The sequence below is a fragment of the Aethalodelphis obliquidens genome, unplaced genomic scaffold, assembly GCF_003676395.1.
Source record: "Aethalodelphis obliquidens isolate GAN/ISIS:26980383/991018 unplaced genomic scaffold, ASM367639v1 scaffold34, whole genome shotgun sequence".
Classification (NCBI taxonomy): Eukaryota; Metazoa; Chordata; class Mammalia; order Artiodactyla; family Delphinidae; genus Aethalodelphis; species Aethalodelphis obliquidens.
Window position 1 is genome coordinate 167,507 of NW_020837978.1, and position 27,461 is coordinate 194,967.

Sequence of the window (27,461 nt, forward strand, 5' to 3'; positions counted from 1 at the left end):
GCTGGTGTGTTCTGCGTGCTTTGCAGAATTGGAGGCATCGTCGGGTTTACATCAAATGCACACCCCTTCTGCCAGTGGCAGACGTGCAGTGGTTGAGCGAGCTGAGGCTTTGGGAATGTTTGCTTTTGCTTTCTGTCTGTGCTTCCCTGGGCAAAAGTCATTTGAACCTCACTTGTCTCCCCTGTGAAATACCTGTCTCACACGATTTCCGTAGCATTAGGTGAGGTAGTGCAAGTGTGTAAAAAGACACTAAGTGTCTCCAAAGAATCAGATTCCATATTCTGCCTCTTCAAGAAAGGAGTGTTACCGTGTCTCGAGAGTGAATGGCTGGGGGTGTCGCAGCTCATCGTATTCATCCCTAGTTTAGTATTTATCAGGCTGGTGTTTGGATTTAGACGCCGTAAGGGAAGGGTTATCTTTTCTGTCTTCTCTGTGGAGCTGCAGCATCGCATCTTCGCAGCAGAAACTTGGTGACAACAGTGGCTTGAGGGTCGAGCAGGGTCTCAGGTTCCTGGGGTTTTCGTGGAGAGAAGAGGCACCAGAAATGCAGAGAGCTTGCGTTAAACCCTCCTTGCTTCATTCCACCTCCCGTCTTTTTGTGTGTGTTTTCTTTAGTTTAGTCTTCTGTACTTCCAGCTCTCTTTTTCTCTCATTTACATTTTTCTCTACTTTTATTATTAAAAAGCAGTTTTGCAAGATCAGAGCTAAGTGGGCCCTGATGTGCTCTGTCCTGCTTCCAGACAAAGATGCACATACACGACTCCTGAGGACTCTGCAGTCGCAGAAATGAGAAATATGTGGAAAACGTGTATTGCGTTTTTCATAAGACTCTTCACTTATTCAACTTAAAAACCTATTTTTTAGTCTTAGACTGTGTCGTCCTTGCGTTTTTGGGGTGGAACTGTTCTTTGTAAAATGATGTTGTAGTAGATGGTAGAGAGGGGATGTTTTTTTGTTTGTTTTTAAAATGACCTTATTTGGCAAAATGAAAAGTACAGTACACATATTCCCCGCAATTTTTCTTTAAATGTTGACAATGCAGGAAATGTAAAAGTTGCGGAAGCCTTGACATAAATGTGCTGAAGGCTGTGTGCAGTCTGCTCCGGGTGGGGAAGTTTCCTTCCCGCTCACCTCGGGTGCAGTGAGAGCTGCCCCGTCAGCGCAGGGCCTGGGGGGCTGCACTGACTCTGCCCAGGAGGAAGCAGCTCTCTGATCTGAGCGCACCCTCCAGAGCCTGCACCCAGAGAGGACACTCCACCCATAGGCTTTTTTTTAAGACATTCTTTTCTGAGGGAAAAAACCCCTAAGGGTGCTGGCCTTTCCTGGTCTTTTTCTCCTTTGCTTTCCTGTATACATACCGCACACACGTGCACACACACGTGCACACACACGTTCATACTCTCATGAGGGGCAGGAGAGGTGGCCTGGATCTTGTGGCTGTGCTGTCAGCGCAGCCTGGTCTGGCACTGCTGGCTTTGGGGTGAGCCCAGCTGCCCCCCGAGGTGCTGGGCCAGACCTCCCACAAGCAGAGTCCCTCCCAGCAGGACAGGACCGCCTCAGACCTCCCAACAGTGGGGACCACAGCCTCCAGGTCTTGCCGTCTTGGAGTGAGAAGAGATTGTCCAAACGCAAAGAGTGAGCGTCGTGTGGTGCGGCTTGGCTAGGTTCATCCAGCATCCTTTCCCGAAGGTCAGGGACACCCAGCTGGTCCTGCTTTGGGCGTCTGGATGGAGAGGGCGGACTGGGACGCACTGCCCAGTGGGGAGGGCCAGCACAGACTGGGGAGGAGGAAGAAGGGGACAGTGGCACAGCTGCCGGGCTGTGTCCCAGCCCCACGGAAGGGCGTCTCTCGCCCGGCCCCCGTGCTCTCGGCGATTGTCGGCAGCTCCACACTGGCAGCCACACGCACGTGTCGGCACGCGTCCTTTTGGACGCGCCCAGGTGGCTGTCCTCCGGCAGAGCTTGACCGCGTGTCTTTGTGTGGAAGTAAAGGTACAGCACGAAGAGCAGGAACAGGGAACCGGCGTTCAGGGGAAGCCTGTGGCGGATGTGCTTCCCTCTGGTCTTCTGCTTTGATCCAGGGTTGAGCAACGTGCGGCCCGGAGCCCCGGGTATTTCCCACTGTGGAGGAGGGGGTGTGATGGCCGGGCCAGGGCTTATGTCACGAGCTTCCCTGGAAATAACCTACCCCAAGAGCACTGAGCGCACCTGCCTCCTGGCTTTCCTTGGAAGAGGCACTTCCAGGAGTGTCTGTCCGGCTTGGTCTCGTGTCCGGTCTTGCCCATGAGTCAGGTTTCGAGGTGGGGCTCCGAGCGGGCCCTCCGTGGGCATCATTAAGCTCCTGGGCCGGAGCCCTTGTCCCAACACAGCGATGGGCAGGAGCCATCGGTGGGTTTTTCCTGGACTTGACGCCTGATGCAGACAGAGCCGAAAGAGGAGAGGCTGGGGGGAGACCCTCCTCACAGCTCCCTTGTCGGGGGGCCCCTCGCACACACGCTCTGGGCTCCGGCCACTTTAGACGTTTCCCTGCTGACCACACCCCACCTCAGTCTCTCGTGCTGAGGTGTGGCAAAACTGACCCTTGAACCCAGCACCACGCCTTATTTAGGACCTGGGTTTCATCCTGCGTGTGATTTTGGACATGCAGGCGTGAAAGGCGGACAGAAGAGGTTCCCACCCTGGGGTTTCAGTAAAGGGGCTCACTTGTCGTCTCTGTAAGGTGTCGGTGGCCTCCCCAGGGCCGACAGGTCCCGGGGACAAGCCACCCGCCTGGCGTAGCCTCCACAGTGTGTTCCGAGGCCGTCCGTGCTCCCCACGCGCTCAGGCCGTCGTCTCTCGTTTCCTGCTTCGCTCTTCCTTTGCTTGGAGGGTGTTCTTCCCACCTGTCTCATCTCAGACACAGCTCTCCTGGGCCAGAAAGAGCCCCACAGAGCACAGGCTAGAGCATGGGCTGCAGGCGTGGAGAGGCCTCTTGGGAACCCTTGGATACTGCAGTGTGGCCAGCCTAGGGTACGGAGGCCACTAGCCTGCAGTTGAGATGAGCCTGGGTCCTGGGCGAACTGCCTAGCCCTGGACCTGCAGTCAAACCTGCCCACCCTCTGGCGTGTCTGCGTGGGATACCACGAGGCAGAGGGTGGACGGGCTGCCTGTAGCCACTCCTCGGCCACATGAGTGGCTCAGTGTCTTTAAAACCGTTGCACTTGTTAATATCAGGTAGACAGTGCTTGGCTGTAAATAGCAGAATATCTGATTGACAGTGTTTTAAGTTATAAAGACATTGATTTACTTCACTCCCTGCCCAAGAAGCCTGGGGTGGGTGCTCCAGGTCTGGGCAGCAGCTCCTGGAGCCCCCTTCCACCCCGGAGGCCTGCCACCTGTGGTCGCAGAGCGGCTGACGCAACTCTGGGCATGAGCCACTTCCCAGTCCCCTGGCAGGAAGCCTGGGGCAGAGATGCCCTTCCTTTTATCAGGAGGGGCCCCCAGCCCACAGCCTCCCCTTTACTTCTCTGTGGCCGGAACTGGAGGGAAGACGGGCCTCCGAGGGACTGGGAACTGCTGCCCCGACAGCCTCAGGGTGACAGAGGAGACCCCCTCAGCCCCAGCACTTCCCAATCATCAGAAGAGTTCACCGCCAGCTCCGCCTGCTGAGAGACAGGATGGGCGGCTCTCCCCGCCCTGGACCGTCACTCCTGCCTGTGCACGGGCAGCCTGGCCTCCAGGGCCACACCCTCCGCCCCTCCCTGCTCTGCTGCCTGGCCTTCCTGGCTTCTGCCTCACAGCCCTGCTCCGAGGAGGTCTCCTCGGATTTCAGGATCACAGCAGGAATCTTTCCTTGCCTGTTTTACAACAGGTCGGTTGGGGGAGTAGCGTCGCGGCACCCTGCTTACTTTGTACGTTTACACCTGGAGCGTTTGCCCCTGGGAAAGTCAGCAGAAGCACCCCTTGCCCTGCTCTATAGTCAGGGTTCAGGTGAGAGTCTAGAGTCTGCGGGTGGGAGCCTGGCCCCTCCACACATGGCGGCATCAGGCCTGCCACTAGAGTTTCCTCTGTGCCAGCTGCCCTAATCTAGCCGGGCACCGGCACTTAGGTTGCTGAGTTTCCTCTGCAGTCGATAGCTGGCTGAGTTGGTTTGTCCCACCACCTGAATTTCCCCATTCTTACTGGATTCATTCACCCTGACATGAGACAGCAGACCTAGTTTGTGTGGCTGAGAACCACATTTTATTCAGCTCTGAATCTCTTGCATCTTAGCAGAGTCCCTGCTAAATAATCAGTACTCAGTAGGTGTCGTGACTTTAGTCCATGGGCATCTTTAGGTGTTTTGCTGCATTATAAGCCATTCAAAGGCAGGAGACATCGAAAAGCACGTCCTCTGTAGTTCCCCTCAGAGTACGTGTACTTAACCCACCTACCCATCTAGAACGTGCTGGTGCACACAGCTGGGCAGGAACCAGGGACAGGGGAAGGGGGTCCTATAAAAGCCGAGGGTCAGGAGAAAAGATCATGGTTTCATCTTCATGCAGGACCTCAGAGTTTGCAAAGCACATTGTTATATGTTTCTTCGTCCCAGCCTGTGACACATAGCTCCCACTTTCTAAGTGAGGTTAAGGGAAGCCAGGTGATATTCCCGAAGTCCCATACCCAGTGAGGCCGAGCGGGACTGGAGCAGCAGTTCCCCTTCCCCGGCCTGGAGGACGGGCAGACAGGACCTATCCACAGACGGTCAGAAGTGAACTGGCTTTAGGGCTCAGGGAGCCCACACTGGGTGGGCACCTCCCTCGCCTGGGTGGCTGGTAAGCAGGTCACGGTACTGCTGAGTGTTGAGGGACCCAAACCGACCATGGGGCTGGGCAGGACCCACCCCCCAACAAGTCAGTGGCAACTGTGTGTTTCAGGGATCCCTTGCAGAGAACTTCTGACAATTCCAGCGGATGGGCTGCCCTCCCAGACCTCAGCGGTGTGGGTCGGATTCAAAGCCGAGGCCGTTCTAGCCCCGGTCGGTGACTGGGGTCTGAAGCTGTGAACTCAAGACCTTTACAATAAACCTCAGTGGAGTTTTCTTTTCATCGTGTGTTGAGTACAGCACAGAGATGTCACGTCTCTCCTTTTTCCTCACCCCAGGACAAGGCATTTCAAGGAAAGTATTCAGTTCATCCACGAGTGCCGCCTGCGAGGTGAGGGCTGCCTTGTTCACTGGTACGTGTGCCCTGCCGGGCGGCCCCTGGCCTGTTCTGCTTGCCTCCCCCAAACGCCCAGTGCACACCCCACCTGACCCCACCTGCCTGTTGGTCGTCCTTTGCTTTTGTGCAAAGAGAACCGTACATTTTTTCTTTCCTTTTCACTTAGGATTTTCATTTTCTCAGTCAGGTTTCTGCAGGGACTGTTGAGGTCACGACACAGAAACTCCTTTTCCAGCCTTCCTCCGAGATCCCGACAGAGTATGGGCTCTGTCCGGTGCCCGTTCAAAGCACTGCTTCTTGCCGGAGAGTTTAGGTTGCACGTGTGGGTGTCACACCAAAATGACCATTTCTTCTCAGTTTATAGATTGGAGCTTTTATGTGTTTGGGGCTTATACTTTGCTTTAAAGGGAACTGAATAGACGCCTAGAATTGAGCAGTTCCTATGCAGCTCTCCACCTGCATTCAGCTGCCGTCTGCATGGTACACACACATACACCTGTGCACACATCGTGCACAGAAAGCTGCTCTGAGACACAGAACTCAAGCACGGTGCCCCGCACCTGACACGTCGCAGGCACTCAGGGAATGTGGGCCCTCGTTTCATCGCTGCCCATTTTCATTTTACTTTTAAAAAGAGCAGGACATGTGATGAACACAAAGTGCAGGTTTTGTGACATTTGCTTCAAAACGCTTTGCGGCGCAGAGCCGTTTCAAGGGGCTCTGGAGTCCTGTGCCTGGTGAGAGCATCTGCCCGGGTGCAGCCCAAGAGTATGTATGTTTTTTAACGCTCTCTCAGTTTTTCTGATACGCAGGAAGAACCGCTACTTGAGAGTGGTTTTTTACTGTTATTATTATTTATATTTGAATATGTGCAGGCCTGATGTTCTAGGAATTTGTATCTCATACAGTTGTGTCAATCTGAAGATAGGCTTTTCTAAAAATGAGAAATTTGCTAAACTTCCCCATCTTAAACCGTTGCTGAGCACTCCAAGTCTGACGCAGCACAACCTCTCTGTGACTGCCTTAATTTGCATGTGCATTTAAAATCGGTCCCTTACTCAGCCTGTGAGAGAAAATTGACCGTTATGGCCTGCAGAGCGTGCCCACGCTGGCACTCTGCTTATGTATGTGAAGAGGATCACAAAATATTTGGTAAGGGCTTCTGTATTTAATGAGTTTTTTAAGTTATAGACTTGGCCCTTATATCCCTAAGAAAACCAGACTCTAAAAACGTGAAGCTGTCTGAACGGCTGCAGATTATAACTGGGTTTGTTGCTCAGATCCTGGACCCCTCCAGTCCCTGGATGTCCTTTAGTTACTTTATCTGTCCAGGGAAACGGGGACTATCTGAAGAGGAGCTCAGGAGCAATAGGGAATCAGACAGTGAAGTGTCCGGAGACACAGCCAGTAGAAAACCAATAAAAAAATGAGGCTACACAGGTAAAGGATGCCTGAGATTCTAGTGTCATAAAGGAGAGAGAGCTGGTATGTTCTGAGTAATTTCCTAGTAACGTGCTGGCTTGCTGTGCACTCGCACTCCAGGGCAGGCAGGCTTCCGCAGTGAGCCTTCAGAGTCCCCGACCCTCCCTTGCCTGTGTGGTTCTTGGCCCTGCAGCCTGGCCGGCGTCTCCAGGAGTGTGACTCTGGTGGTCGCATACATCATGACGGTCACCGACTTCGGCTGGGAAGATGCCCTGCGCACTGTGCGTGCGGGGAGGTCCTGTGCAAACCCCAACCTGGGCTTCCAGAGGCAGCTGCAGGAGTTTGAGGAACACCAGGTCTGTCAGGTGAGCGTGCTTAGGGGCTGGGAACACACCTCCGTCTTTCCGTGCCCGCCTAGACTTGTGGAGGCTGGAAAGGCCCCCAGAGGTCGGCTGGTCCGAGGACACCCCTTCAGCCCCTCTGCAGTATCACTGGCCACTCGTCCACCAGCCGCTGCGGTCATTCCCTTTTCCCACTGTCCTCAGGCCCCATGTTAGTTTCTGTTTCTCTGCCTTGGGGTCAAGTACCGTTTCCTTGGTCAGGCTTGCTTTCACGTTCTCAGGCCAGAACCTGGAAGAAGCAGTCATTTCTCTTGCTAGACACTGGCTGGCCAGCCTCAGAGCTGACTGCCCGATGCCCCTTGGCCCCCTGTTCATAGGGGCAAACCTACACCATCAGGTAACAGGTGGGAGTGTAGGGGATGAGCTGTGTGACGTCCTGGTTTGTTTCACTTCTCCAGTTCCGCCAGTGGCTGAAGGAGGAGTACGGAGAGAGCCCTTTGCGGGATGCAGAAGAAGCCAGAGGCATTCTGGGTAAATACAAAGAGCAGGGGCGTGCGGAGCCCCCGCCTGGCGCCAGGCGCTGGGGTGGCCTCCCGGCCTCACCTCCTCTGGCCTACGGCAGCTGCACCACGGAGACCTAGCTGAGCCCTTGGCGCCCCTGCCCGCGGACAGGAAGGGGTGTCCCGGTGGATCCAGGCCCCCCCCGAGACCCCAGCAGCCCCACTCCCAGCTTCTGCGCCGCAGGCTGGGGAGTGTGCACGCGCGCGCTCGTGTGTGTGTGTGTGTGTGTGTGTGTGAGCGTGAGTGCTGGATGTGCGCGCTGCGGGAGCTGCCGTGAAAGCCACACTGCCGGCGTCGGCCTCACTGCCTTTCCCCGTGCGAGGTCTGCTGGAAGGCACTTGGAGGTGGCCGTGGAGGGCCCCCTGCTGCAGCCGGCCCTGCCCAGGCCAGCCCTGCCTTTCCGCGCCCTACTCGGTGGTGCCTGCCTGAACCGCCTGCCCTTGGGTCGTGTGGGGAGCACCCTAGACGCCCGCCCTCGGCCCCCGTCCAGCTTCCCCTCCTCCCAGCCCCCCGCTGCTCTCACCCTGGGGGCCTCGTCACAAGGCTTGCATGCACCTTTGGGATTTGGGAAGAAAGAGCATCGTTAGGCACTGTCACGGTTTGCGCTTAAAAATACATTTAAAATGCCTGAGCACTTATTAAGCGCCTTCGTGTCTGCTGTGGTTTTGGGATTTGATCTCAGCTACCTCATGAAATGGTTTTTGAAAAAGTGTTTTTCATTATTCCAACCAACTCTGCCTCATGGGTGAAAGCGTTTGGTCACGATGGCTTTTGAAGCCAACGGGAAAAGGATCGTATCATTGGGCCACTCGAAGCTTCTGATGCGGGCTTTGGGGGTGCCTTGTGGTGGGTAAAGCCGAAGTCAGGCCAAGCCGGGGGCCAGGCTCCACGCTCGTGCGGGCCGCAGATGTGCAGCAGGAAAGGAAAGCGCAGCCGCGGAGCTCCTCACCTACAGCCACAGCAGTTTGCTCTAAAGTAATGTTCTCCTTAAACCAAAAAGAAATGTAAATATGTTAACAGAAGTATTTAGGAGTCAGCTTGAAGGCTTAAATGCGGGTACAATGTGAACGCCTAGATCTGTTCCTGTAACCTGGAATGTTGTCCTAATATCGGTCGCCAGTAACATTCTTTCTCCACAGCCACCCCAGGGATTCTGAAGTACTGGGCCTCTCTCAGAAGACTGTAATGTACCTGAAATATTGCAAAGCCAGAGTTTAGGTGCTGCCCAGAAGAAAAGCAGTCAGAGTTCATTTTTCAGTGTCCAGAAGTAATTTGTGAACGCACCTGTTTTCATTTTAAACAATACATATGCAGTTGTGTCATCATATGTTGGGAACTACGCGTCCTCTTTGACAAGGGAAGGATTTTTGCCTAATTCCCCTGCTGTGGCTCCTTCTTCGCCCGTAGCCCTGCTGCCCCCAGGCCATCTCAGGGCCCTGCTGCCCCACCCGGTGACCATGTGGTGATCGCGGTTGCCACTCCTGAGGGCCCTGCTGGGCACACCTGCCCCTGGGGACTGTCTCCTGGCCTGTTTCGTCCTGGGGTCTCGCCTCCACCACACGTGCGTGCATCTGAGGTGAAGGGCAGCTGCACACGCTGCGCCTGCCCTTAGCTGGGGTGTGGATCCCACTTGCTCCCACGGGCGCCACGAGGCACGTTCAGAGGCTGCCCCTGGCAGTGATGCTGCTTTATTTTAAGGCCACTGCCATCCTCCAGAAGGAGAGTAGTGACGGCAGGAGACGTGAACTACTTTCCCTGGGAGAGAAAGCGAGTCCCCTGCTTGAGCAGAGGGAAGTCCGGGGGGTGCGCAGGGCCATCTCCCAACTCCAGTCTCAGCTTCAATGTGAAGGACAGTAGCTGGTGTGAAGAGCAGTTTAAGTTGATTTCCCAGCGTTCTCTCGTCTAACTCACTCCAGTGGGGGAAGAAGGAAGTGTAACGTTCTACTTAAAGGAGAGGTCTGACGGGACCACGGGAGCTGAGGCGCGTGGGCTCAGTGGCTGAAGGAGGCTTGACCTGTGTGCTGCGTCTGCAGCGCCTGGACGCTCCTGGCAAGGGCTCGGGGCAGGACACTTTGTGCCAAAACGGCCCCTGATGGGTGTGGGGTGACGGGCACCACAATGCTTGTTCTGACTTAACAGGCCTACCTGGGTGAAGAACAGGTGATCCAGGTGGAGGTGCCAGTCCTCGAGGCCCCGAGGTGTCTCCACTGCCCACCTGTGAGGGCGCGCCGGGGGGCGCGAGGAAACAGCACGAGGGACGACGGCCCCAACCCTGTGGGCTCCCCTACCCCTCGTGGCACCCACGACAATCACCCAGTAATCGGTGCTCTGCGGGTCACGGACTATCACCTTGAAGCCGTATAAACCCACAGAGAAGGTATTATTTCATTCACTTGAGGCTCAGAGAGGCCAAGAAACACACCGAAAACTAAAAACGTTAGTGCTGCTTTGCCTGAACCCAGGTTTTGATCTCAAATCAGTGTGCGATGTGAGAGGGAGGGGCAGAGTGCCCTGGGCTTTGCACTTCGAGGTTTGTGAGGCTGTAATGCCAGGGCCCCTGGGAGAGCCAGCACCACTGCCTTGTGCACGGCTGTCCAAGCCAAAGCCAGCACCGCTGCCGTGAGCACGGCTGTCCGAGCCAAAGCCAGCACCGCTGCCGTGTGCACGGCTGTCCGAGCCAAAGCCAGCACCGCTGCCGTGAGCACGGCTGTCCGAGCCAAAGCCTCTGCCCGCTCCCCCCAGTCTCTCTGGGGGTTTTGTTTGGGGCCATGGTGGGTGGTGGCCAAAAGCACACGGACGTTTCCGTTAGATGGTATTAACCGTGCTTAGATGTTAGAGGCAGAGGCCCCTTCTCCGAGACCAGAGCAGGTGTTCAGGTCACATGGACGTGGGGACGGTGAACCCCCCCGTCCCAAGGGCCTTGCCTTGTTAGAGGAGGGGGTCGTAGCCCTGGCAGTTTCTTTAGGCTGTCTTTTCTGTGATGTTCTTTGAACACAGGTCTGTCCAGCCTGGGTCTCAGGATCGTGGCCCATGGTGGAAGAGACCTGCACTGCCTCTCTTCATTCAGTCATTTGCCAGTTTGCTTGAGAAATGCTTATTCATCCCAGCTGACACTCTGGGACTCAGGCAGGGTGCACAGACCCACCCCTGATTCTCAGAAAGACTAGCTTGGTGGGGTTGGCAGTTAGGAAAACTGGCGGTTACAGAGCCGGCCATAAGCACTGGTATAGGTGCCCCTGGTGCTGTGTGTGGGGAAGGCACAGAGAGGCCATTCCAGTTTGGGTGAGAGAGGTCGTGTCCCAGGACGGCATCTCGGAGGAGGTGGTACCTAATCGGGGCCTGAAGCATGAGTGCTGGAGTTGGCTGGCACAGTGGGTGCGGGGGAGTCCAGGCAGGGGCCTGGCATGCGCGCAGGAGAGGCCACAGTCTCTCTGGGTGACCAGAGCAGGCACAGGGGTGGGCGCTGATGAGAGGTGCAGACAAAGCTGCAGAAACAGGCAAAGGCCCAGGCTTTCGCTCTCTGCTTGGCACAGTAACTGGTTTCCTTCTCACACCAGCCCTGGAGCTGACCAAGCTCAGAGGGCGGGTGCCCTGCAGCTTCCCGCAGTCTGGTCCCCAGGCGTGGAGCCTTGCAAGCGCGTGGACGCCGTTTTGCAGGCGCGGAGTGGGGCTTGCCGAACGTGCTGGGCAAGCAGGCACCGTGACGGTGCGGGGGAAGGGGGCCCACGCTGGGGGCCTGTCAGGAGGCAGCAATCACGGCCATCCAGGCGACAGTCGTGGCGCCCAGAGCGGGGCTTTGGTGCGGAGGCGAAGGGGCTTGCGGGAGCCTGGGGAGGGGGAGGCCATTGCTCCCAGGACCAGAGCCCGTGAGGGGCTTGCTTCCCTGGCGATGGCTCTTCCCACACCAAGGTGGGGTGTGGACTCTGGCACGTTGAGGGCAGACTGAAGGGGCCGCTGGCCAGAGGCGTCCACGGGGCTCACGCCCTGCTGGCACCCAGCTTCGCGTACCGGGGGCTCAAGTCTGTCCACAGACCCGGAACAGACTCCCAGGCACCATACTTGCGACAATTCATGTCCAATCCAAATGTCCAATTTATTAATTTATTGTGAAAGATAAAACATTAGCTTTATGAAGACTAATTTTATCCCCTAACTAGGCTGTCTTTCATTATCAGATTTTTGGAAGCCAACATGCTGTACACCTTAACTTACACAATGTTATATGTCAGTTATATCTCAATAAAGCGGGAAAAGAAAAGGAGTAAAGCACCTTGTAAATTAGTCCTGCGATATCTCCCTACGCTCCTGGAAGTGGGGCTGAGACCTGGGGGCGGGGTGTCCTGACAGGCGTGTCCAGAGAGGCGTGCTGTTGCCATCGCGCCCTGGAGCATTTCTGCAGCCTGCAGCCTCCTATGTCCCCGTCCACGTTCTCAGCAGCCACCCTGGTCTGCGCTCCCTCTGCCTGAGCTGGTTCTCTGACTTAACTCACGTCTCTCAGAGCAACTCTGTGAACCTTGGGCTTCCCCCTGGAGATAGGTTCCCCCTGGGGGCTTTTTTATGTATGGGGTGCTGATTCTCTCCAGCTTCCGTCTCAGCAGGGGACCCCACTTCCAACTTCTGGGGCTGCTTCCTGTTGCTGGTGCATGAGACAGCCTACAGATTCCAGGGACTGCTGTGCATGCGTGTGTGTGCACACAGCTGTGTTCTGTTGTTTTTAAATTTTATTTTAGAGGACTCCTTAGCCTTCAGGGGAGCCATGTGGGCAACGTCAAGGGGCATTGGGACCTTAGGCAGCAGAACCTGGGCGCCCAGGGAAAGTCAGAGCTGGTCACGACAGGCTGCCCTGCACACCAGCATCTAGTCTTGAAAATAGGGAACATGCTAAGACTCAATACCCTGTGATCCCACATTAGGTGACCCCTCCCATCCTGACGCTGCGTTATTAATAATTTTATCGAGAATGTGCTTTCAACATGCTTGTATTTATAGATGTACTTAAGAAGAAATCACCAAGACTTGGGAGGGAAGTTCCTCTTCCCTTTCCTTTTTATTGCCCAGAGAAAGGGAGGGAAAAAGAAACCAAAAAAAAAACGGCCTTTGACTTGTTCCCGGAGGCTTGAGAACGTTCACCGTCCCTTCTGAGGGTTTACTGGGGTCTCGCTGGGCCCCCAGCTAGGACACCCAGGCTGTCAGGTGCTTGAATCTGGTGACAGCAGCTGCATTTCACCGGGACACTTTGCTCTCTTGCTTCCCCCCAGCTGCAACAGTGGGACGTGATTATCGCAGCCAGTATCAGAATTCGCGTTCCCTTCTGCAGCCTGGGCTCCGCCACCTCGCCGCGAGGCCGCGGGGCCGCTCTGGGCTCACTGTCGGGGAAGCGTTGCCATCCGCGGCTGCAGGGTGTGTGAAGGGCTCTGGCGGCCTTGACTGAGCACAGGCCGCCGGTGTTCTGATCCCGGCGGTGTGCTGCGTCTGTGGGGAAGGGATCGGACCTGAGAACATCCTTTATACCAAGGCCTGTGTAGGAAAACTAGATGGGGCAGGGGGGCTGGTTCTGGGGGAGGACGATCCCTTCTAGTATCGATAGTTCGGGACAGTTTTTGGAAACAACGCTGACCACGCCAAGTGCGTTTTGTGAGCTCGACCCAGGGAGACACATCAGCTCATGGGGGTCGGGGCCTGGCCCCCCGGACACTCTCACGATGAGCACGTGTGTGATGGGACCTTGATGTGTGTGTCCCTCCGGCCACAGAGAGGGACAGAGTCCACTTGCCCCCAGACGTGGCCAGACCAGCACAGACTGGAACCGTGCTTTCTGGCGAGCGGCCCTGCCTGTCAGTCGGCTCTGGGTTTCCCCAAGGCACTGATGGGAGCCTTTTTGGGAAATAATAATCGAAAGGCCTCCATGTGCCCCAGAGAAATGTCACCTGCTTTGCAAAGGGTGTGCCCTTCACGGCAAGAGGCCACGGGCGCCCAGCTTCCTCAGAGGGCATCCAGAGAGGCCCGTCCCGGCTCTGCCGGACGTTCCATTCCCCTTGGTGTGTGTGTGAAGCATGCGGATGCCAACAGGAACAGCAGGACGGTGTGAGATCAGGTGTGTCTCAGGTGTGCTGCGCGGTGGGCCATTCCCGCGGCACGAGAGCCCCTCCTGAGTCATCCGCTGCTGGGAGCTCGGAGCTGCGGGTACCGATGCGCAGCTCGGGGCAGAGGTGGTGCTGGGCCGGGAGAGGGCAGCCGAGGCCTGGGCCCATGGCCAGGTGGCCTGGTAGAAGTCCACTGCGACCCCAGTTCCCTGGAACACCTTGGGAGCCCCCGAGGAGGCAGCCCACTCCGTGGGGACTTCTTCTCAGACCCGCCTGAAAGAAACTCCCTGGGAGGGGTGAGCGGGCTTGGCCGGCACCCTGTTTGGTGGCGCAGAGGTGTAGCCAGAGCCCACCTTGCAGCCCCCGGGGTGGCCCCTTATGGTCTAGGAAGGCCCCTTTGGCCCCCCTCCCCCCATCTGGAGGACAGGACAGGCAGCCTCTGGACGGTCAACAGTCACTGAGCACTTAGTGTGTGATGTTCCCGAAAGCGCATCCTCTCGACAATCTTGTCACATAGGTTTTACTTTTATCCCCAATTTTGAGATGAAGAAACTCTAGAAATTCTAGAGAACTTGACTGTTGTCCAGTGTTGGGCCAGGAAGTGGCAGAGTGAGGCCTGGAGTCCGAGCAGCCTGACCCACTGCGCTAAGGTCGCCGCTTCCTTGTAAACGCCAGCACCGCTGGGGCAATGCCAGGGGGTGCGGGCATCCACGCTGGAGTTCTCTCCTGAGGTCGGGGCCTCGTGGGGAGACAGGAGGAACACAGGTGAGGCACGAGGGAAGCCTTTCTTCTTTCCACCACATCCCCTTGCGTGGGCGCTGTGTCCACCATACGTGCCTCCACCAGGCCTTCCTGATACTCCCAGGGTGGCGGGCAGAGTCCTGGGGTGTCGTGGCGCCCCAGGAGGCCCTTTTCAGGAACACGGAATTGGACCAGAGTGGGGTTGGTGCTGGGAGCCCAGCACCCGAAGCAGATGGTGTTCTGTCCTTGAGGTGCAGCGTTACACAAGTTGAGGGGCTCCGGGGTGGGGGGGTTGTGCAGGAAGCCCAGGGATTTGCTGTTATTCAGCTCAGATAACTCAGTGGAGACTCATCAAGGACAGAGGCAGGGGAAGCAACAGTGTGTTGAAGGAACAGGGGGCCTCCTTCTGACTTTGGGGCTGAGGGCAGGGCTGGGGGCAGGGAGGCAGGGCAGGTCTTCAAGAAGGACGGGAAAGCTGGGGGCAGAAGAAGTTTCCCATCCTGTGTCCTGTCCTGACTCCCCAGACCCAATGGGATGCTGGCTGGCAGGGTATTCTGCTCGCTGTGGGCCAGACTCCTTCCTACAGGCAGCCCTGGCCCTCAGCATGGGTGGGACGGAGAGTCCGTGATAGGAAGAGGAAGTACCACCGGCTTCCAGGAAGTATCAGTGTCAGCAGCTGATGCTAAAAGTGGGTCTGAGAGAGGAGCCTGGGTTCTCCTCCACGCTTTGTCCCAGAAGCATGCTGTCGGAGGCTTGGCCTGTGACTCACCGCTTTCATCTTTAAAACGCATCCTAGAAGCATCTATTCCTGCCAGTGTGCCCAGTGTGCCCCCCGATCTGTACTTTCCGTGGCCCATCTGGAGGAATGACACCCTCCAAGGGAAGGCCAGCAGGGTCGGGTGGCCTCTGACATCTGCTATGAACTGTGCCCCCCTGCGAAGGGCGGGGGAGGATGGACTGCGTGCCTCAGTCAGGCCTCAGTGCCCAGCTCACGCAGGCGCCCAGCAGCTCGCGCAGGCCGCCATGGGGGAGGGGAGGAGCCAGGCTTGGCGGCCCTGCCTTCAAAGGCTTTTTAACTGAGTTGGGGAGAGGGGGCAGTCACTCCGGAATGTCCTGTGAGCAAATGCTGAGCTAGAAGCATAAATGCAGGCCAGGAGGCCCCTGCAGTGGAGGGTGCGCTGGCTGGGGCTGGAAAGGGAGGGGAGTCAAGGGCCTGCTGGGCGGAGGGCGAAGGAGGGGGGCGGCACGGCCAGGTGCACTTGGAAGCAGATGTGCAGGGCATCTGGGGGCCTGGCTATGACTGGCAGGCAGGATGGGCTGGAGGCGGGGGAAGAGCTGTGAGGGAGGGCAGGCGTCAGCCCGATGGAAGTAGTGGCGGGCAGTGCTGGTTGGGGTTCCCCAGAGGCAGAGAGGGTCAGGCGCCAAAGGTGACTGGCGGGTAGCACCTGTAACGGGCGGGGGAGGAGGCTGGCGGGGCCGGGGGCTATCAGGCCGGGGGCGGTACGGCGGCCCCAGAGAGTGGCCCGAGCCTGGCGGCGCTCACCGTCCGTCCGCACAGGCTGGGGCGGCCCGGCCGCTCTCCGGGGTCCTCAGGTGCTGCAGTGCGACCCTGCAGAGGTACTTCTGCACAAGGGTTTCCCCCGGCAGGGCCGCCGAAATGCTTCAGGCGCGCTCCAGACTCCAGAGCTGGAGCTTCCAGGCAGCATGGTCACCAGGTGCCCCTGGCGACCTGAAGTCCCCTCCCCGCCCCCAGGTGCGGCACCAGGACTTGGGGGATCCCTTCTGCCCCTCCTCACAGCCATCCCTCCAGGGGGGCAGCAGGGCCTCAGCGCTCCCAGTGCAGGAGATGTGGAGACGCACTGGCCACAGAGCATTTACTACAAATAACTTTTTGTAATAAACAACTAAACGTTGATCTGTCTACCCAGAGCCAGCAATCCTAAACCATTCCAGTGCGAAAATACTCCTCCCCCACAATTTCTTTGGTTGATCCAAGTCTAAATAACGGCTGTGTCTGCTGTAGAGTCTTAATAATATTACATCACCTTTAGATGTGGGTGTTTTTATTACGTCATCTTTAATTAACGATGTTTTCTACACGATGTGAATGTAGAGAACCCCAGTTAACAGGCAGCACTGGCGCAGAGGGAATCAGCTAGGCTTAGCTCTGCCTTTTTCTTTTTCACTAAATTCAGAAAGACTTGGAATCCGAGCCCCATGGGGGCAGTTTGGTCTCCAGCCTGCAGAGTAGATTTGAAATAACCAAGGGCAGCCCCTGTGTAACCACCTGAACATTTACTTGCCTTTACAATTTTGGGGCTGGAGAGATATTTGAAAGCTACCAGAATTGGTCCCAAAGACGCATAGACATGCTATTTATGGAATTTGATGTGAAATGGGTTTTCTATAAATCTCTCCCAATCTTATGCTTTTAAAACTTCTCCTAACTATTTGTATCGATATATCTGTTGCTTAACATGAAAGAAATTTTTCAAAATTAAAATAAAGCAAAAGAGGTCTGTGATCAATGATGAGTGAAGATAGATTGACAAATCTGACATAAAGAGAAGTTCGGTTCTCCTTATGTTTATTTGTTAACTTTTGCAACAAATTTGCAAAAGTTAAGGCTTTAAAACAAATTGTAATTATTCATTAATGTGACAGACCAACATATAGGTACATATGTATTTCCCCAATTTTCAAACTATGCTTTATTGCAATTGAAAAGTATTAGTCCATGACTTTTTTCTTCTTTTTACTCTGATATTTATTTTATTTTTGTTCTCATTTATTTACTGGAGCGATAAGTATAAAATTCAACAAGAACATTTTTAACAGCATGTGTTTATGTTCTGTCCCGTATTCTTTTTTGTTTAATTCCGTGACCATTACTGGCTGTCACACAGAGAACCCTGGTGTCATGTATGCTGTGTGGACCTGTGCTCACAAGCTCCCTAGGAAACACTGAGGCCCTGAAGCCCACTGGTTTTACTGCAGCCTATGTGCGTGGGTCTCCCGACCCCATTCTGATTTGGTTTTTCCACATTTCCTAATACCCGAGACTTCACTAATCTGTTTCTATTTCATTCTCTGTAGAGGCACAAGTGAAAAGAGAATGAAAATTCTCTGATTTTTCAAATGTTCATTTTTTCTGGTCCTTTTTTCAAAGATAATTGAAGATGATTATTGTTATTTGGGGGGACCCTCGGTGAGAAAGCTGCTCTATGTTTCCTGTGCAGTGTTCTCCTGTGGGTGTCCCTTCCATTAAGAGGCTCACATATGAGAATCCACACTTCACAAGACGTGGGCAGAGGCTGAAGCACCCCCCTCTCCCATCAATGTGTCTTTAAATTGCCGTCTCTCCTAGTGCATTTCAGAGACTCAGATATATAATAATTCTACAAACATACAACTTATTAAGACTGTCTCCTCTATTGCAAAAATCACGATGTTCCTCTGTTTGGAGAGGGACCTAATTTAAGTGTTTGTGAGATTTTGATGAATCCCAGTCATAAAGCATGCCCTTCTCCTGTGCCAAAAATCACCAAGTGCATTTCTTTCTTTTTTTTCTACTGAAGTTTAGTTGATTTACAATATTGTGTTAGCTTCAAGTGTACAGCAAAATGCCTCAGTTTTACGTACTTTTTTCACATTCTTTTCCATTGTAAGTTATCACAAGATACTGAGTGGAGCTCCCTGTGCTGCACAGTGAATCCTCGTCGCTCACCAAATGCATTTCTCAGGTGGGAGTGCCAGCCTCGGCAGCGGGCCCTCAGCTCCCTGGGGGCGGGGCCTGGGGGCGGGGCCTGGCTCGCGGCAGGTGCCTGAGTCTCCTGGTCATAGCTCCCTGAGTCTTGCTCCCATCAGGCTGTCCTGCCCCGAGCAGGGCGCCTCAGAGGCCCCAGCTCTGCCCTGCTCGCTCCCCAGACCCCAGGCTCCGGTCTGTGCTTCCCTCCTGGCCCCTCACGACTGCGCTGTGGGAGCCCCCCTTCTTCACTTTCTGGCTCGCGAGAGGGCGGGCTGAGCCGACCGACGGAGGACAGGAGCCCCTCTGCTCACCGGGTCCTGCCTACCCACCCACCCAGTTTTCAGAAACGCGCTCAGGACCTCGTTTGCCCTCATACAGTTAGCACCTTGGAAACTAGGAATCTGAGCCCACTGTGGACCAGGCAGGACCCGGTTCAGCCCACCTGGAGTTTTGTAACCTCCCCTGTGTGCTGACATCATTTGTTTCTGAGCCTTTCTTTAAAAAATAAATACATAAAAGTCAAATGTTCTGGGAAATGAATCTTAGCCTCTTAAACATTCTTTTTATCAAGGCCTCACCACTAGGACCCTAATCTTATTTTATTTTGCTTCTTAAGCTAAAAAAAAAAATTCCGCTGACATGTTTATTTCCTTTTTCTGTATTTAAGTCAATCAGTCAAAACTATTGGTGGCCCCGCTGTGCTCACAGCCCTGGGCCAGGTCCCCGCCCAGCCGAGCCCATGTGTCCCCCGCAGGGTGCAGGGTGCTCTGGTGCAGAGGAGAGGCCTGTTCCGGGGTCTCCTCTGCGGCTCCCTTCTGCAGACCCAACCAGAGCCCAGCCACACGTTTCTGGCTTCAGCTACCTTCCTGTGGCTTGGATTTTTAAACTCTTACATATTTCTTACAATACCGTGGACCTTATTCTTGTTACCTTTCACTCCAATCCATGCACTTGCTATCTGATAGCCTTGTTCTGTTTCCTGGATTTCTTCATTCACTGCCTTTCTCACAATTTACATTCATTTCTCAGAAGAGTTTTGATGCTGATTGTTTGCTGTGAAACTAGCTCTGGACAAAGTTCACGGTACCAGTTGAAACGGTTGCTTAAAGCCACTTTTCTTCTCTCTAGAGAAGCACAACTTCTGGTCCTAGAATCACACACCTCTTTGGAAAAGACACGAGCTGACGTCGGGCGACCGGGATGTTGCACCGTAAGCCAGCCTGCTGGCGGCAAGGCTCCCGTGCAGCCTCTCGATCGGATCTGAAGTGCTTTACTGCATTGCAGTGTCCAGACATGTCTGTTCTACTTTACCACTTCTTTTCTTCAGGTTTCTCTGGGAAAAGTTCAGACTCTCTAGGTTTTCTGTTCAATAGCTTCTTCCTCAGATTATGAAAATTTGTTTTCCCTCACAAAATGAAAGAAGTCTACAGTGCCATTCAGAAAATTACTTTTATTTTGTAAATCCTATAACGCTTCATAAAGTGTTTCCATGTAGAGAGCACCTTCACGTACATTAATTCATTTTCCCAGCAAAGCTGTGGAATCACCAGCACCCACGGTCAGCTGCTCAGTAGCAGGACAGGACCTAGAACTCAGGTCTGACTCATATCCATTGCTCTTTGCTCTATACCATGTTGGAACCAATGAGCAACGAGCTCTCCATGTGAGCAAAACAAAGATAACCTGCCAAAATGATTTAGAAACAAAGGTTGAGGCAACGTTATCATGTGACATAGTTGGGTCCCAGTGGATTGATTTATGAATTAATAAAGTGGAATTGAATCGCAGAAGAGGCCACAGTTACCTGGTCCACGAGAGACCAGGTCATGTCTCCACATGATACATTTACACAGGGAAGTGTCTTTCCTCAAGGACTGTGGATCTGAAATCATCTTGAGGCTTGTAGACTTGAATTGGTTGTGTCTGAGATCCACTAAACAGGTCTAGACATGCCAGCGAGTGGCATCTCGGTTAGAAGGGGCAGCAGGTAGAGATGGTGTCTGTCTAGGAGGGACCTGCTGGAAGAACCAAGACAAAGTTGCAGAAAATAAGCCAGAGGCAGGGCAGAAGCTGCCCGGGAGAAGCAATGGGGCAGGTGGCCCAAGAACTGAGCAGACAGGAAGGAGGGACATTGGGCCAGGTTGGGATGGACTGTCCGGGAGCAGTGTCCTGCGGTCCTGGGGACCTGCCAGGCGGAGTGAGAGATGCTGCTGTCTACACTGCGCAGGTCGGCACCAAGTCACACGGTCTCACAAACACAACTCTGGACCAATGACAGCTGTTCCGTCTAACACCAAATCATCAGACATATCTTAACATACTTCTAAGACCAAAGAATCAGTCTCCTCTTGTCGAGAATTGTTTTGCCCCCAAACAAAACAAAAACAAACAAAACAAGACAAAACAAAAGCTCTCAAGTCCATGGAAAAGAATTAACTTTTTCAAAAGAAAACTTTGTGTAGGAAAGGAAACAATGGGGCAGTTGAAAAGTAGTTATAACAACCATTATAAAAAGGCAATGAGTAAATATTTTAACAGACGATGGTTAAGTATAGTGGTGAATACATCTCTGACTTCCTTAGCTAGAATAAACCCAGTTGGGTTGTTGAATCAGTAACCCCGCCCCCCCTCTGGTTTCTATAAGTTTAAAACTCAAAGCTAAGAAAGCAGAGAACCATCATGCCCTCTGGAAGTAAAAGACAACTTCGTGTTTTGGAAAATAGCCTAACCTGCGCCGCTTAGGTAGTGAGGGCTTCTACCCCAGCCATATGCCTCTCGCTCCGATCCTGGCACTTGACAACTGCCAAGATCTGGAAAGAAAACTTGCAAAATTACTTCTGAAGCTTATATTCATGTATTTTTCAAAAAGAGGTAAGCGACAAACCATGACTGGATCTTCTCTAGCGATGTCACCTTTGTCTTATTCCCATGTCTTAGGAGACGCCTATTTTTAACGTGTTTGTTGCCTGGACCCTGTTCAGCAAAACGCCGCTGTAGAATTGTGCACATTTCACAGAATACGCGTGAGACAAACAATTTTCTAGGAAACCCGTGGGATTTAATTGGGTAGATCATCATCCTTCCTGCTCAGCCCACTTCGGAAGTTGGGCCTAATCAGAATTATTTATCGTTCAGGTATTTTTCCTGAAATGTTGGCGGGCGTCACCCACCTTCCTAGCTGCCATTTCCGTCAGGGCCAGTGTGAGTTCTCCTGTCCTCAGTTTACCGGGTCTTAAAATACAGAGTTTCTCAGAATTTCAGTGTTTTGTCTCGGGTCAGATGTAGAGTCATTAAAAGAGAAAAGTATCTTTTTGTGTGCGTGGCCTTTGGAGAAAATATAAATTGTTGAAATTACCTCTTCCAAGGCCGCACAGCTTCCAGCTAAAGGAGATAGGGGTGAATTTACTATCAACACCTTCCTTTACCCAAAACTTCGCCACAATGAGGTCTTGGGATAACTTACCCAACAGCCTCAATTTCTAACCCATTTCTCGATTTTCTTGGGTACATCAGAGCTGAAGATTCTAAAAATTTCAATACACACACTTAGGGCTGTATGTGTATTGGGTCAAGTAGGTATGTATAACTTGACCAGGGAAAGCTCTCCTGCCTGAGACAGGTTACCAACCCCTGGAAACGACTAGCCCTCCAGGGAAGAGAGGATATTTCCGTTCCCTAAGAAGGCATGTGCTGTCCCATTTACAATAAAAGAGACCCCAGAATTTCTTTGAATAGCAACAACAGCTGTTATTTAAGGCACACCAAAGGAGATAGACTTGGTTTTTTTTTTTACTGTGACAGAGGTTTGAGTCGGCCATGGGGGATTCTGGGGGCTTTCAAACCTTTTTCCCCTTTGCATTTTATGTCACGCTAGGCATGCTTCACCATGAACTATTTCACATGCTAACAGAAGACAGAGATGGTCTTGTAGGGCAGACCCCTGCTGATTGCCCGTCTTCTTCCTGGCCAGGTTGGACATGGGTGACCATGCATACACAATGTTTTCCATAGAAAGACACACACCAGCACTGACTACACAGCCCGTTGGATGGCATCAGGTGCTAACAGACGATGCAGCTGTTTGGCAAAAACACCTCAGGCTTGTTCTAACGGTCGCTCGGGCCAGGAGAAGGCGGGGCTCTGACCTCTGTTTGGGGAGACTGCTGTCCGGAGTCAAAGCAAGTCGCTGGGATCAGGGTGGCCCCTGTTTTGATTCTTCCTTGGGCGATACGTTTACCCTCCTCCTATTGTTTTTTCATGTTTTTTTAAAAACAGCTTTATTGAGGTCAAATTTACATGCTATATGAAAATAGTACACATCTACAGTGTGCTATTCAGTGAGGTTGAGAACACCGAGCCAGTTGTGCAGCTGTCACCATAACCAGATGCAGAGCAGTGTCATCACCCCTCCTTCCCACACTGACACCCGCCCACAGATGCACTGTCTTTCTCTGTAGAGTTGCCTCGCAGGCTGTTTCATATAAATGGGACCATACAGTGTGTGGTCTTTGGGTCTGGCGTCCTTCCTGGTATAAAGTTTTTGAGAGTCATCCACGGTGTACCTTGTGTTGGTGTTTCTTTCCTTTTGATTGAACAGCCTGGTTTTTTTTTAATTGGAGTTGAGGGTCTCCATGGGGCCTGCCTGTGTGATGTCCGGAGGGACCGTGACTGTCACACGTGGGTGGGGGCTGCTCCTGGCATCTGGTGGACGAAGGCCAGTGATGCTGCTAAACGCCCGCACGCGAATAATGACCTTTCCCAGAACGTCAGCGGTGCAGAGACTGAGAATCCCCGGTGGGCTCCACAAAATTCCCTCTTATCCTCAGGGTACATGTCTAAAGCCAAGTGCTGCCTGACGGGAGCCTTCCCTTTGATTGCACTGCATATCATTGAATTGGGATTCCGTTTGTCTAATTTATATGTATGTTTAAAATACAAACTCATTTGTGAAATGTAATTTTTTTTACCATTTGGGAAAATTTTGGAATCTCCTAAACTATTATTCATTGGGTTGCACTGTCCACCAGAGAGAAAGGTGAGGAAACAGAGTGTACAATTCTTGTTTCCTGGCTGAGATCTCAGCGTTGCTTGGTTTTGGAAACTTAGCGACAGAAAAGTAGCAAATGGTGTGGCTTGTACAGCTTTAAGTTCCAGGAACTGCAGGAATCGTTGGGAGGCTTATAATAGAGGAATTTAATAAAGGACATTAAGTTTGTTTAGCAACAAATTGCACTATAATTTTTGTGGCTTAGGGTCCAACGTTACGTACTCTGGTTATATTTTTCCACTTCAGCTCCAGAATTTTGACTCTACTATGTTATTCTTAACATTAATGAATAAAGTTTACAGGGGGCAGGGATTAAAAGAAACAGATCCAAAAATCAAAAACTAAACTAAAGAAGTTCTTATCACCCAGCATAAAACCCCTCTTGGGAAAAAGAAGAAATCAGTCAGAATTTAAATACTTTGTTTTATCTGAGACCAGGGACCTCGGACTGCTCGATTTTTCCTCTGGGGTTGTTGAGGTGCCAGGAGGCGGGATTCTGTCTTGGTTCTTTTGAGTTTTGTGTGATGATGAATAAGAAACACAGTTCTCTGGAGCTTAATAATGTAAGAGGAGACCCAAGTGCTGTGAGTCGGTAAACCATCCTGGGCAGGGTTACCTTTGGGAATTTAACAAATAAACAGTGCATTTCAACTGCCCTGGGTAACTTCTCACTCCGACCACTCTGGGGTCCCAGTGGGCAGCTCTGCCTCAGCCCTGGGGGAGGGGGTGCTGGGCAGGAGTGCTGGTTGGCAGGGGCCAGTAGAGCCGGGTCTCCTGCAGGCTCCCCTGCATCTGACCTCCTGCACCGCCTCTGTGTCTCATCAGCACCGCCTGCGAGAAATACACAGCGGCAGTAAAATGAGGGCAAAATGCAAATGTACATGCACACGTGTGCACACATATAACATACATGTATACAGATGGGCACCTGCATATGCAGTATACGCCTGTACAGTCCTATGTGCACACACAGCACACAACACATATACACATACGCACAACATGTGTGCACGGCACATATGCACACGCACATTCCTCAGAATGACCGTAAGCACTTTGTACACATTTGTTCATCGCTGCCAGATAGTTGTTTTGTGTCTGTGTTACAGTTGAGGATGCTTAGGCTCAGAGAGGTTGAGCAATTTGATCAGGGCCACACAGCTGATAAGCAGTAGAGTTTAGAAATTAGAACGGAGTTTTCTGTAAACCCAAATTCCAAAGAAAGAAGCAGTACAAAAGGAGATCTGGCCTTTAAAAAGCTGTAACCCAGGGACTTCCCTGGCGATCCAGTGATTACGAGTCCACCTTCCAATGCAGGGGATGTGGGTTCAATCCCAGGTCAGGGAACTAAGATCCCACATGCATGGGGCAACTAAGCCCACAGGCTCTGGAGCCTGCCCAACGCAACCAGAGAGAAGCCCGCACGCTGCAATGAAATACCCTGCGTGCCGCAACTAAGACCCGAGGCAGCCAAATAAATAAATAAATATTAAAAAGAAAAAAAAAGCTGTAGCCCCAACATAAAAATACCAGTGGTTGTGGCAGTGGGAGGAGATGAGTAGGCAGTGCAAATACTGTGTATGATGTTATGATGTGGGTACATATCATCGCACACTTGTCCAACCCTGCAGAGCGCACAGCACTGCGAGTGACCCTGATACGAACCATGGGTGGTGCTGATGTCGTAATGGGTGACTGGGTGTCCATATAGGTTCAGCGATTGTAACACCTGCATCATCTGGTGGGGATGCTGATAGCAGGGGAGGCTCTGTGTGTGTGTGTCTCTGTGTGTATGTGTCTGTGTGTGTGTCTGTGTCTCTGTGTGTGTCTCTGTGTGTATCTGTGTCTCTGTGTGTGTCTCTGTGTGTGTCTGTGTCTGTGTGTGTCTGTGTGTGTCTGTGTGTGTGTCTGTCTGTGTATGTATGTGTGTCTGTGTGTGTGTGTCTCTGTGTGTGTCTCTGTGTGTGTCTCTGTGTGTGTCTGTGTGTGTCTGTGTGTGTGTGTGTGTGTCTCTGTGGGGGGGGGGGGGGGGTACATGGGAGATCTCTGTACCTTTCAATTTTGTTGTGAACCTAAAACTGCTCTAAATAAAGTCTGTAAAAAAAAAAAGCTATAACTCCACACTTGCGCTCCAGCTCAGTTGTTTCAACACCCTTTACAGAAGACTCAACTTGGTTGAACAAATGCCTGAATCTAAAACTCTGGAATATGATCAACCTTGGTCTGTCTGTGTCTCTCTTAAACGTAGCTTTTTTTCTGAAGATAAAAATGACATATGCTAATTACTGAAGTAGTATACATGTATATGAAATATTTTTTAAAAGTAAAAATTATCTCCACCTCTTCACCTAGAGATAAGCAATGTGAACACATCCACATAGCTCTCCTGCAGTCTCTCTAGGCAGATTAGATAGATGACAGAGAAAGCGGGTAGAGTTTTATATAAGTGATACTAGAGTATAGACAGGTAATTTAAAGAAGGAGATCAAGGTGAAGGTCTTCCCACTCTCACTGAAAAACAAACTATCGTAGACATAAGCATTTTGATGTTCGCTGGCGGAGGGGAAGTGTTCTGAGAATTTCCTTTGTGTTCATCTTGGCTCCATGATTGATTAACGGATGAAGCTCCCGGAACCTCAGAGAGAAGCAGGTGTTTGTCCTTTTTACCATCTCCCCTGTAAGAATGTGTCTGTTCTTCCATTATGGTGATACTCTGACCCCTGGGAAATGCTCACTGCCAGCACAAACCACAAATCTCTGAGTGCAGGAAATTCTCAGTTCAGCAGGAAACTGTTCCCCTTCGGAACTTGAGCCCCAAACCTGCGTTCCCGGGACCAAGCTGCTCTGTCCTGACCGCGGCCTCCTCCCCAGTACCTGCCTCCGCTTTTCAAGCCTCCCTTCTGTGACCTCCTTCTCCGTCTCAGGTCTTCTTTGAGGCCTTTGCTTCTGTAAATGAGAGGATTTCGATCGCTGCTGTTTTAGCTGACGACACTTCCATGTGCTGAGCCCCCGGTTTCCGGATTCACACACCATCTCCTCCGACAAAGAGCACGCGGCTCTCTAAGGAGATTTTTAGCCCTCACGCTACTGCCCTTAGGAAGCAGAGGTACCTTTCATTGGTCCTGCCAGGAGAGACCCGTTTCCTGCTGGCTGCCTCACGGAGAGCAGGGGGTGGTACCAGCTCCCTCCTCCAGCCCCGTTTGCCGAGGGCTTTACTGCCCCACGTCATGTCACTCGGCGTCAGGTAGATCTGACCCTTCCGTTGGCAGACTGCTGGTCACATAGTTGGAAGTGGTGTCTCCGGGACCCAGACGAGCATGGCCTTGACCCCGCTGTGCGCTGGGTCCGAGGCAGAAATGCCCCCATGATCTCTTGCCCTGCCCCAGGCCAGGGACGAGGCCCACAGGAGTGTGGAGAACTTGGGTCCCGACCACACAGGTGACCTGCAGGCAGGACCTCACAGGCAGCTTCAGGCGAGTTCTTGCCCTGCCCTTGCCCTTGGGGAGCTGTCGGGTAAGCCCCCCAGAGGAGTTGAAGAGAAAGTTCTGGATTAGGAACCGTGAATGGAGCAGGGCTGTCAGCCACCTGGGTTCCCAAGCTTTGCTGGCTTTTCTAAAAAAGAAATCCAAAATATACAAAGTACAATATAACGAACAGCCAGGTTTCCACTATAAGTATTGGTACTTAATAGTTTGTCATGTTTACTTTTCTGTAAAACGCTACAAATATAATTTCTAGAACCTTTATAAAAACAAGCAAAAAATAGCATATACTATTCACAGATGTACATATAAAGGCTAGAAATAGGTGGGGAGATAATGGGCCCAAATTGCTGTCGTGGTGCCTCTGGGGAGAGCCTGAGGCAGGACCGGGGCGGAAACTGCAAAGCCAGGAACATCCGTACAGAGCGGGTGACCTCCCCTGCCCCCCCAGGACAGAGAGATTCACTTGAAATCACAAGGTCTTCCGGAAGGTCCGCCTGGCCTTCGGTACAGGCCTTCAGCTCCCTGGGAGAGGCTGTGAGGCAACGGGCTGTGGAGGGCATGACGTGGCAGAGACTGGTGGCATGAACACGCCTCTCCCAAGAGCCTCCTGGGCGCTTCCCTCCCAGGATGCTTTGCTGTCCCTTGGGGTGCCACGCACCCTAAGGCATCCTTGCTTCTGCACAGCTGACCACTCAGGCTGGCCTGCTCCCTCTCGTGGGGGCCTGTCTCGGGGGGAAGACGCCGAGCTCCCTCTCCCCCAGGACTCGGCCCCTCCCCCCTGAGCCCTCCCTGCTTCCCCCAGGCACGTCCCTTGCTGCACCCACAGAACCTCGTCCTACAGAAGCCATTTCAC

At 52.8% G+C, this 27,461-nt stretch overlaps 1 protein-coding gene across 9 annotated transcripts in view; it reads left to right on the forward strand.

The window, feature by feature from the left end:
* DUSP22 (dual specificity phosphatase 22) overlaps positions 1-27,461 on the forward strand; it is a 71,515-nt gene that overhangs the window by 38,252 nt on the left and 5,802 nt on the right. For 2 of the 9 annotated variants that reach the window (XM_027128199.1, XM_027128200.1), the window contains exons 5-7: positions 5,122-5,174; positions 6,723-6,967; positions 7,402-7,474. In XM_027128199.1, the coding sequence (XP_026984000.1) occupies positions 5,122-5,174; positions 6,723-6,967; positions 7,402-7,474 (371 nt within the window). Of the gene's footprint in view, positions 1-5,121; positions 5,197-6,722; positions 6,968-7,401; positions 8,149-8,643; positions 17,164-19,204; positions 23,780-27,461 lie in introns of those variants that run through there. The other 7 variants (XM_027128201.1, XM_027128203.1, XM_027128205.1 and 4 more) reach the window with 6 other exon arrangements.